The 11,862-nt window shown below is 53.4% G+C and overlaps 1 protein-coding gene across 1 annotated transcript; it reads right to left on the bottom strand.

Moving 5' to 3' along the window:
- Positions 1-1,626: 1,626 nt before the first annotated feature.
- On the bottom strand, positions 1,627-7,472 carry APOD (apolipoprotein D). Its single transcript, XM_057382598.1, has 5 exons — positions 7,287-7,472; positions 6,227-6,380; positions 5,853-5,974; positions 3,983-4,071; positions 1,627-2,757 (listed from the first exon to the last, which is right to left on the bottom strand). The coding sequence occupies exons 2-5, from the start codon at positions 6,347-6,349 to the stop codon at positions 2,522-2,524; spliced, it is 570 nt and encodes a 189-aa protein (XP_057238581.1). The 5' UTR covers positions 6,350-6,380; positions 7,287-7,472; the 3' UTR covers positions 1,627-2,521.
- Positions 7,473-11,862: the final 4,390 nt, after the last annotated feature.

Below are 11,862 nucleotides of genomic sequence, written 5' to 3' on the forward strand. Positions count from 1 at the left end.
GGACACACGGACACGGGAACGCATGGGCAAGGAGATATGCAGACACACAGACACAGGCACATATGGGCCCACGGACACAGAATCACAGAATCAGTCAGGTTGGAAGGGACCACATGGCACAGGATGGTCCAGATGGTTCTTGAATATGTCCAGTGAGGGAGWCTCCAGCCTCTCKGGGCAATCTGTCCCTGTGTTCTGTCACCTGCACARTAAGGAGGCTTTTCCTTGTGTTCAGGTGGAACTTGCTGTGCATCCGTCTCTGTCCATTGCCTCTCATCCTGGTGGTTGGCATCACCKAGAAGAGCCTGRCTCTATCTTCTTGGCATCTCCCCATCAGATACACATGTACATTGATGAGGGCACATGACATACCCTGCAATGTGCACACCCTGGTGCCCATGCAGGGATCCCACACAGCAGGAGGGGTGTGCTGCCCTTGGGGTGTCTGCAGAGCTCTCGGGAATGCTTGGGGCACGTGCATGTGTGGCACTCCCAATGCACACCAGGGTTTTGCACGTGCAGGATGTCTCACATGTGTGCTGTCATGCTGGGGACATGGGCTGGCACGTGGCAGGACAGGCCACAGCCGTGCAGTTGGGCTCCAAAGCTCTCTGTGCCACCATGCGGAGATGGCCCTGGCACAATGTGTTTGCAGCCTGGGTTTGTCACGGTGTCTGTGGCACAACAAAGGAGCCACTGCGGTCTCCACAGGGCTCAGGCATSACAGGGTTTTGTCACTGAGTGAAACACTCCCGTTTCTCAGCAGCACCTGCAGATCCCRGTTCCCAGCCAGATCCAGGGGCAGTGGCTGCCCAGACGGTGGACTGGCAGGTTCCAACTCCTGCATGGCCACCGTGCCATGGGCTTGCAGCACAGGGAATGGGGACTACAGCAACACCATCCATGTGAGGAGGAGAATGGGAACCTGATGAAGCAGTGATGAAATGATTACACCCAAAATCTGACACACTTGGGAGCCCCTGTGCAGTTGTTTGTATCCTGGCACATCCATCATCTTTAGGGCATGAAGAGTCGGGTGGAGTGTTCGATTCTGTGTCACAGGAACTGTGGCATTAGGATTTGAAGGTTTAAAGTGATAATGACTTAAACATGGCACTTGTTTGTGGTCCCTCCCATCCTGGCCTCCTCCTACTGGTAAAGATCAGTGACATTCTGGCTCCCTGCTCAGCTCMTGTAGCCCTCCTGGGAAAAGAAAGTGCTCTGCAGCACACCCACATCCCCAGGGTCCCACCAAAATAAGTGTAGAATGTTCCCTGCAGATCTACATCCACATCATTATTTGTTCCTGTCAACAAAAGCAGCAGGAGATGGGGGCACTGTCAGCCAAAGCCACAACACAGATTTGCTGGCATGGCTCAGACAATGKGGGGTGCCCACACATCCAACAGCAGAGAGCTGGAAAGAGCTCCAGGCTCCTGGTGCAAACCATTTCCCTTCAGCCATGGTTCTTACGTTCATTGCAGCCCTGCTCCGGCAGTGCTGTGCCCTCAGAGGAGAGGCAGATCCCACACACYGAGCCCCCCAGCCTGCTGACAAAGGCTGTGCAGCTGGGGAGGTACAAAAGGCCTGAGGCAGTTATTTTTATTTCATTTTTAATGAGTTGCATGAGTGCTAYTGAAGCAGAGCTGTTGCGGTGCCTGCTGAACACCTGCCAGGGCAGATGCRGTGCCAGCGGGCACCCGGCACGTGCACCAGCAGCGGGCAGGATGGCAGAGCCTGCTGTCTGTTGGTGTTCAGGGAAAAGCCTCTGGAAGACAGAACAAGGGAGCAGCCCCATCTCTTTATGTCTGCTTRCAAGTACAGTCAGAGCTGGCCCCTTGGGAGGGCAGGACCAGTCTCATTAGAGGCAAGAGGACACATATAGACACTGGGGATGGAGTGATGCTGAATCTCTGGACATTTTTAGATTTAAAATACAAAGGGTGTATTTTTAGCAAGGAGGTMTGCTGACTTAGCAGCAACATTTGCCTACAGAAGTCCTGCACTGAAAAACTTTCAAGACCTCCAGCCTAAATTCCCAGGCTCCAGGACTGACCCACCACGTCTGGATGTTGCTGCTGCTAAGGCACTGCCCACAGCATAGCTAAGACACCGTAGATTCCTGGCAGGCCCAGAAGCATCAAGACAAAATTTGGAAACAAACCTGGGGCARTGTGATGAACAATTTTTCCCCAGGACTGATTCTTGCACATCACATCTCACCCTTTCCCACCCACGAACTGGAGGGCTCACAGCARCAGCAGAGTTTTGTGTCTGCCTTTCAGGGTTTCTTTCTTTCGCCCATTAGCACTGACTCAGTCAATTAAGTTGCAAAAGAGCGAGACAAAAAGAGGGGGAAGAGCAATGGGGGAATGACAGCAAGGAGTAACTTTGGGCTGGCAAACTATAGTTAGCAAAGAGGTTATTAAATTTCTCAGGTACATMGAGAAATTCTAATGGATAATAAAGCAAGCAGCAAAGTTCCTCTCTGGTGCRGTGCTGCATCACTGCATGCCAGGAGTTACATCTCAGCAGGGCAGTTGGCTTGGTCAGTGGGCATCATCTTATCGGTGTCGATCTTGTAGGACTGCAGAACACTCTTCAGGTGCTCCACGGTTTCTGGGTGCATATCAGGAGTTCTTGACATAATCCAGGCGTAGTCCATGTGGAAGAGCCAGAGGATGTTAGTGCAGGAGTAAACCAGGGAGTAGTTTTCATAGTCGGTGGAGATGACCCAGTAAGGGGCTGCAGGCATGACTAAGAGAGAGGAGGGCATTGTGAGTGCCATGAGTGAGCAGCTCTGGACAGCCCTGCAGCACCACAGCTCCTGGGACTGCCATGAGTGAGCAGCTCTGGACAGCCCAGCAGCACTGCAGCCACAACTCCTGGGACTGTTCCCACTTTGGCTGCTGCATACCTGTGGTCAGTACAGGCAGCTATAATTTATAAAAGCCTACCAGGACTCCTTGTTCTGCCCAGAGGAACCTGAGAAAGACACAAAGCCCTGACTAGGAAGTTCTTGCTGGAAAGTTAACACCATGACCTGAACAGCTCTCCTGGGCTGACAAAAGCCAGCCCAGCCTCACCAGTGTGAGGGTGCTGGCTGCTGGGAAGGAGCTGCAGGGCTGGGGGCTGACATTGGTGACAGGAGGGGCACAAACCATCACCCGCTGCCATGAGGAACCTGTCTCGGGGAGCCAGCTGAGCCCAGCACTGTTCTCTGGGACTCGTGCCTGGTGGAGGTGGCTGCAGGTGAAATGGCTGCTGGTGAAACCACAGCAGAGCAGAATAAAATCTGGCTCTGCTCAAGAACAGTCATTGTACCTCCTCTGCAAGTATCCTTCCTCCACCCATTTCTCCAAATAACCCCTCTGTGAAAGAGAGCTATGAAACAGCCAAAGAAAAGGTGTGAGGGAGCAGCATAAAAAGTGATCCAAGGGGAAACTGCTGAAGACAGAAAAGTATTGTGCAATGCAGCACTGCACCTCAGCAGGCCCCTGTTGGGTGTTACAGTGACAAGGGAAGGAACAAGCAAACAAAACCATATTATTAATGGTTATTAAAAGCCACGTAGAGGCTTGTACGTAGAGGCAGCGTGGGCAAGTAGCTGTACTGCTGTGTGCACAGAAACAAGTTTATTCTTGGCTCTCACAGCACTGTGGGGCTGCCTCCCCCACCTCCCCACCTCCCTGTCCCCATCTGTGAAGTGACCTGGAGGGACAGCAAGGCTGCTGATCGTTCTTGCTTTGAGATCAGCCGGTGAAGAGTGCTCCACCACTGAAGGGGCTGTTGCTGTAAATGGCATATCAGTATCACCAAACCACTGCCTGCTGGTCACAGCACCTATTTCAGCCCTGAGGTGAGCAGGGGAGCTTCCCCCCTTGCTTTGCAGGCTCTGCCCCTGGTGCTGTGGCACAATAATGCTCAGAGCACAGCACTGCGGGGCCATGGGCACTGGGGAGCCTCCCCACCGCACACTTACACCAGTTGAAGCGAACACCCAGCTTGGCCGGCTGCTTTACATCCATGTGCATGAGCTCTCCTTCAGCCTCATTGATTTTGCCGTTGGCACTAAGGGGAGAATGACAAAGGTGAGAAATAAAGTCAGGGAAGTGGGAGATTTTTTTTTTTTTCACTTCCACTAAATCATCTCTCCTGACACAYGAATCTGTCAGAGGTGGCTGAAACAGGTACCAGTGAAGCCCAGCACCCCTGGAGAGACACCTTGCCCTTAAGGGAGGTTTCAGCAGCACTCAGGGCACAGCAGGTCCTGGGCCAGGAGCAGSTGGGTACATGTTCTCCCAGGTTAAACCACCCCAGCACCCCAGGCTGCCTCTCTCCAAGTACCCCTGCCAGCAGGATGCTCTTTGGTTCCAGAGGACAATGACAGGGAAGAAAGAAAGCAAGACCCCTCTGCACTGGATGGGAGGAACCCAGCGTGGGAGGCTGGGAGGATCCCATCCATGATCTTGGATGTGCCAGGGGGCAGCTCAGCTCCTGGTAGTTGTGGAAGGCACGTGTTCRTGTTGTTTATTCACCTGTCGCTTTTTCCAGGTCGCTGCACATTCCTCCACACACAAATTACCTGTGCCTGCACGGTGAGCCAGGGTTTCTGCTGGTTCAGAGCACTGCCCTGCTGGCAGCAAGCCCTAACACTTGAGCTACCCATCTCATAATTGTATTTTTCCACGGATGCCTTAAGACCTGGACGCTGCCTATCAGGCAGGAAAGGTTCACGCTTCCCTGGAAAACAGGAACAGCCAAGGAAGCAGAAGTGAATGCTGCCAGCAGCAGAGGTCAAGGGGCTGATGYTGGAGCCATGCACAGCTCACATCTGACCCGAAATACTCCTGATATTTCGGGGTCCTGAGGTGCTGCAGTAGTGACAGCAATGGTTGGATTAATCTCACAGAGATCAATGAAGCACAAATGAATGTCCAGCTGTTTGCCAGGCGCAGCCCGAGGCGTGGAGCTGCTGAGACAGTGCTGGGCACTCAGGGAGTGGCAGGAACRCTGCTCTGCTCCGGACACAAGGGATGTGTGCCCACACTGCTGTCATTGTGAGCCTGAACAAAGTCCCCATGCCATGCCAGGAGCACAGGGGACAGCGTGGTGTTTGCTGCTCTCTCCCTTTCATCTGCTCAGCCCCTCACATCCACAGCCCATAACAGCCCAGGCTGGTGATGGAAATAGATGAATTAACATCTGCATGGGTCTGTGCAGAAATCCAGCAGGTCTCAGGAAAACTGTGAGCTGTCCTAATGCCCTACTAAAGGAAGAAGCATTCACTTTGCCACTGATTTAAACTGACAATTATTTCCAATCCCCTTGCACAGCAGTTGCTTCCTGTGCAAGGTAAATGTTCCAGAAAAAGGCTGACAAATATATTTTAGTAAATATTACCCATATGCTTCACCTTGCCTGCCCCTTTTCCTTCTGTCTCTACTCTGGAGCAGAGAGGAGCAGAGGACACAGTCACCTCTGAGCATGCAGGGGCACAAGGTAGTGCTGCAGCTAACCGGCCCCATGACACCCCCAGAACAGGACCCGGAGCATTCAGCTTCACAGCCATCGTGGGGCTGACAAATCATGGGGGAGAGCCAGGCTATTTTATACTGAAGTGACCAAGAACTTCTGATCTATTTTCTCATCACTCATGGGCAATGAGACCTGGTAATCCCCAGGTCACTGGTAGAAACCAGAGACCCATATGTCTCAGAAAAACTACTGAAACCACAGGGTGCCTCCCCCAGACATGGATATTTAGAGAAAAACGAACACCCAGGACAGCAAGAGAGGTGACAGGAGTGCCACTKCCACAGTGAGGACGTGGACCAAACACAAACACTTACAGCATCTCCTTGTTGATCACCATGAACTTCCCGTTCTCCTTCAATGAGTAATTTGCCTGGATGCAGCTTCCTTTCTCAAAAGTTGAGGGCAGCTTCTCTATCTCGTACCATTTCCCCAAATACTGACAGAAGAAAGTTTAAAGAGATGTTTATAACATGAGTGGGCTGAAGAGCAGCCTGGCTCCTTTGTCAGCACAGTTTTTTCCCCTTGGTGGTGCAGGGGCTGGGGGGTGAGCAGAGCTGCAGACCTGTGGTGGCACAAAGAGTGACCAGACCTGCTGCCACCCCCTGCACCCAGGCAGGTTGCTGCCCCTCCTATGCCCCCTTAGATTAACTCACTAAACCCTAGGAGATTTTAAAAAAACTTTTCAGACCTTGTGGATATCGAATTCTTCTTGAACTGATGGATCTGGGCACGGTCCCATRTGAAATATCTGGCCTTTCCCAACGTTGAAGAGGCTGAGCAGGACCGAGAGCCGCACTGCCGTACCCAGCATGGCTGCACTGGGATGCAGGCGGGAAAAGGACCTGGCAAGAGAGAAAAGAGCTGAGCTGGGGTCTGCCCGGAGCACAACTCTGTGTGAAAAACAGGAGGGCACCTCAGGGGTACTGCAAGGAGGAAAGGATCATGAGAAGAACACAAAGGCATGGTGCCAACAAAGTCCCAAGCCCAAAACAGCCTTAAGCCCTGCCTGTGCTCAGGCTGTGCCCAGCAGCTCCATGAAAAGCCAGGCAGTGCCTGGTGAAAGCACTTGTACTCGGCACCCACATCTGACACCTGGCAAGAGGCAGGGTGACAAATGTCCAAGGGCCCCCAGGAGCATCATTGCTTGTCCAAAGCTAGAGYGAGGGGAAATGCAGGAATGTTTGCTTGCAATGCTGGAGCACARGGAGCACGCTCCAGAGCCAGGGCAGAACTGGGGCCCTGGGACATGGAAGCCAGCAGTGGACACCTGCAGGGCAGCAGGGACACCCCCAGCTATGCCAGGGCTGCCTGACACCACAACACGATGGGAGAGACAGTGCAGCTGGCTCCAGAGGGGTCTCTGTGTACTGGGACATACACAGCACTGCAAGGTGGGGAAGCCAGTAGAGATTCAAATCAGCACCAAATACAACATGAACTGACCCTCAAAAACACAGTGTGAGGAGGAAAGGACAGATTTTCCTGCAGAGCAGAAGCAGGAGCGGTGCTGTTCACACCCAATGGAGCCAGGATGCTGCTCACGTGCTTTGGGCTCTGCTTGGGGCAGGTTGGCACATACAGACCCCGCAGCACAGGGCTGCTCTGCTTCGCTGCCTGGAAACTCCTCCGCAGGAGCAATGGTAACGTTTTCCCCAAGTTCAAAAGAAAAGCCCAGTCTGTCTGCAGCTGCAGGCACAGGCCCTGCTGCAGACACAATTCCCATTTTGAATCTCTCAGTTCAGACATACCTTGGAGGATGAGGCRCAGGGATGCTCTGCAGAGGACCAGGGCGGCAAGGAACAGCTCTGTGAGCTCTCTGCTTCTCTTTATAAGTGTGCCAGGATCATCATTATTCAGCTCTGGCACAAGCCACTCCCTGGTCCTCGACGTGTTTCGGGTTTCTGGCAGCCCAGTCAGCTGCCTTGGATCTGCAGCTGGTGTGAAGCTGGAGATGGGCTGCAACTTGGCTGCTCAGCCAGGCAAACAAAGGCAAACACCCCACGTGTCTGGTATGGCCCTGCAGCTGCCGAGCTCTCTGCCTTGCAGCCACTCTCTAAAGCCTCGGGGCTCGGGGCAAGTGGCAGGGGAAGGGGAGAAGTGTCACAGCCTTTGAGAGGGCTGGGGACAGCAGCAGCTCCATCCTGCTCCCCTGCTCTGGCAGCAGCCACTGCCATGCTCCCAGCAGGGACGTGCAGCCTCCTCTGCCACAGCCACTCGAGCCCTGGAGATGCTTCAGGCCACTGCAATGTCCCCTTCACAGTCACCTGAAGGAGTGCCCGAGGAGGATGAAGCATCAGGAGGCATCACAGGTTTGTCTGAGGAACAGTAAGACCTTTCAGCAGTTATCCTCTAGACTTTTAAATCTTATTACAAGGAAAGATGCCGGTGAAATTAATTCATGCTGACCTGGCACTTTTTCCAACAGGTGCCCAGCAAATGCCTTTGACAGCAGAGCAGCYATCTGTGAAGGCAGCCGGTCCCAAGAGTTATGCAAGAAGAGTTGAGTAATTGACAGGAAGTTCTCTGTGTTTAATTACATTTYATTTTAACCTAATTTCTGTTGAGACTTTCTCTCCGGGTGTGTTTTTACATGTTGCCCTGCATGCCTTACTCACACATGCACACACACACTCTGGAGCTCCTGACTGCCCAAATGCCACCCCAAGAGCCACAGATGGCTCAGCCCTGTCCCTTCCTGGGGCCGTGCAGCTGAGCTGTGCCCTGAAACCCAGCCACAGCCAAGGTGCTCCCAGGGCCCAGTGAGCACCACAGCTGTGCCTGGCTCACCCAAGGTCTGCCACAGAGCTGGGCAGAGCAGCACGCAGTGGCTCTCCCTGCCTTACACAGCTCCATTGGTGCTTTGGCAGCCACCCACGTCCCTGATGGGGATGCTCTGACTGCCCAGGTCACAGTCAGTGATATCCTGCAGACTTTCTGCAAGCCCCACGTTCACCTCTTGTAAAGCGAACAGGTTAGGAGTGAGGAAATGCCTGCACAGCCCCTGTCCTGAATGGATGAGTGCTGTCATGCTGCAGTGCACGGGTGGGATTCCCCACATGCAGAACAGCAGCAGGGGCAGTTCTTCTCCTAAGCTTGTCTGSCCCCATCCTGCAGAGTAACCAGACAAGGTCCTGCAAAAGGGCCAGCTTAGCCACAGTGGAACATCTGTATGTGAAGGATCATCTGTGTGCATATCCAGCCAAAGGCAGCCCCTCAGAAGTGCAGGGCCTGCACTGGAGCTTTATTCCTGCGCTGGCCACTGCCAGCCAAGGAGCACCCCACGGGTGCCAAGGCTTTGCACAGCTCCAAGCACAGATGGGGAGAGCTGACAGCCGAGCTGGGACATCTCTGCACAAGCACGGGCTGTGCCTTCCCCAGGGGCACATTTCTGGGCCCTGCCTGACCACAGCAGAAAGCACCCGAGTATCTGCTGCTCCTGTCTTGGAGAGGAGCAGGATTGGGATGCKGCAGCTGAGTCCTGCTCAGGGCCAGCTGGCCAGGACATGGTCAGTGGCCACCCCAGAACCCGCCTGTCATTGCACCTCCAGCGCCACCAGCACTGCTCACCTGCACAGAGCAGAGCCTGCTCCGTGTCACATCTGTCATTAGCCCACAGCAGGACTCCAGAGCCACTCCAGAGCAAGGCTTTGGGGAAAAGCATAACCCTAAAATTGCACCTAATTGAGGGTGGGAGCAGCCATCTCCGCCTGGTAAGCAGTTTGTACCCTGGAGCAGAGGAGGGGACACACATCAAAGKGCAGGAAGCTGGAGCAGGGGAGGGAGCAAGGGAAGGAGGAAAGCTCTGGAGAAACCAGGGCAAAAGGGGGGAGCACCAGGCAYGCTCAGAATGCTTCATGCAAGAATGAAACCTCCCCCACATTTCTGGGCGRTGAGGCAGCTGCAGGGCAGGCGTGCAGGGCTTGTGCACAGGACAGGGACAGTGGGGTACCACGGGGGCTGCAGGAGGACAGGGCAGGGCAGGGCAGGGCAGCGGGGCTGTGGGTGGCACTGGGACGCAGGAGTGGCACAGCACACCTGGGGTGAGGTGGCATGAGCCACACAGCACGTCCAGGGTGACAGGAGAGGGGGGACACACGGACAGGCTGCACATATCCCTCTGGCTGGGATATCCCCATGCTGCCAGCTGTCCATTTCAGAGACAGGGGACAGGATGCGACAGCGCTGAGAGCTGCCAGCAAAGAAAACCCCCTCGTCAGGGCAAGCTGGAGCTGCAAACAAAGCTCGGCCAGCAGAGGGCTGGGACAGGGCAGCGCCACTCCCTCTGGGACATTGTGGCTGTAGCCAACCTTAGTGCAGGAGTGAGACCATCCCATTGCRCACCCCAGACACAGCTCCCCTGGAACAGAGCAGGTTCAGCCAAACTGGCCTGTGTGGACCTGGCTCCCCAGGGAAAAGCTGCCGCACCACTCTGCATCTCCAGCTGGGATTTCAGCASCTGCAGAGGAGCCTCCAGCAGCTTGGAACCCAGTACAACCCGGGAGTGCTGAGAGTCCCACCATGGAGACAACTTTTCTTGCATGAAGACCTTCTCCTGACTCAGGAGATGCCCTCCCTTCCTTTTTTTGGTGTTTTTCTTCCTCCTCTGAGGGAAATGGGGCTTAGGGTGGGCCAACAAGTTGCAACATGTATATRGAAACAAAAATGAACATGTAGAAGACAAGACAGAGGTAAAAAAAGCAGGTGGGAATTTTCCTGTTTACAGGAGTGGCAAAAAGTGCTTTGAAATCCTTTTATGCAAAATGGTGTAAAATTTTTAATTACACTTAGGACAGCAAAGGAAGCAAACAGACTCTGAAAGTGTGAACTGGCCTCTGGGATATGGGAACTTGATCCCATGCAAGTGCACAAAAGATATCGTGATTCCTCCATATACAATTAGTGAGTAGTTATCCACCTTGGAAGCTACTCAATTATTTATTCAAAACACAGGAAACCAAGGAGAGAGATTTTAGGAAGTTAAAAAAAACTTTAAAGGGTATTATTATTTAAGGGACAAACCCTATCATGCAGGATAAGCAGTGTTTCTGGCTGTGCCAGAAGGAAGGCTCCTCAGCCCTGTAGAGAGAGAAGCCAGAGGGATATTTACTCTTCAGAAAGTAGAAAAAACAAAGCAGAGAGAAGGAAAACAAGGTCTCTGTATACAGAAATACATTGCAGAGTTGGACCAGTGACAAAGCTTTGGCTGGGTGCCATCTCACCCCTGTGGATGTGCTCACCATAAAAACCAGAGTTTCAGCAGTGCCCACAATCCTGGGGTTTTGGTACATTCCAGTGCCCCACAYGAAGGGCTGCCTTATGCTGCTAAATAAGGTAAAAGGTTTTATTGATGCATTTGCTGCTGGGTTCTCAGAGCAGGGTATGGGCAGGGCAGGCATTCAGGCAGGTCTTGTCCTCACAGAGAGGAGCGAGTGCCCAGCAGAAGGGGGCAGAGTAGGACTTCTCCAGGGGATGTGGAGCAGATCCCACGGGCACTTTCCAGACTCCCGTGAGCCCTGTCTGTGAGTGCCTGCTCAGATCAGAGTGTGAGGCACTGCCAGGCCCTGCTGTGAGACTCAGCTCAGCATAGGGTGCTCTCCCATCCCATCCCATCCCATCCCATCCCATCCCATCCCATCCCATCCCATCCCATCCCATCCCATCCCATCCCATCCCATCCCATCCTCTGTGCCCCACTGTGCCCAGCTCAAAGAATCCCCCAGCTGCCCTGCTCTGCATCCCCTCCTCAGAGGAGAGCTCACACATTCCCCAGTGGATTCATTATGTGTTTTTTCCTAACCAGCAACATCCAACTGAAACATACTTTAAATGCTCTAAAAAATGTCATTAAGCACGTTTAGAGAGGGTTTTCTGTGAAGGGATTTTCTGTTCATCCAGAGGAGGCACAGTGATCTGTTCACAGCCCYACCATCTCTGTCCAAGAGATGCCCAAGTAAGGCTATTTAAAGCCTGCAGCCCTATTTTCTGCAGCTAAGCCATATTTCAGCCTTTAGCTCAGGCATGCGTTAATGCAGTTACACAATTATGTTTTCTATGACCTATATACAACCTACATCTTCCTCACCACACGGATTTACAGAGTGTGGGTAATTGCAGCTCCACTCACGGAAAGAGAGAACAGCCCCTCTTACATTAAGAAATGCAATTAAGAAATCTCCTGCAGATGATGCTGCCCTGCCAGCCGAGTGAGCAGCCCTTTGGCAGGGACGTGGGCTCTCCTGCTGCCGGAGCACTTCAGAGCCAGCTTCAAATCAGCTACCAGGAGCCCAGGAATCCCACAGGGAGTGCAGGGGTGGCCTCAGACCC

This window comes from Malurus melanocephalus, unplaced genomic scaffold (assembly GCF_030028575.1).
Source record: "Malurus melanocephalus ecotype Western Australia unplaced genomic scaffold, MMel_1.1 scaffold_576, whole genome shotgun sequence".
In the NCBI taxonomy this organism is placed as follows: Eukaryota; Metazoa; Chordata; class Aves; order Passeriformes; family Maluridae; genus Malurus; species Malurus melanocephalus.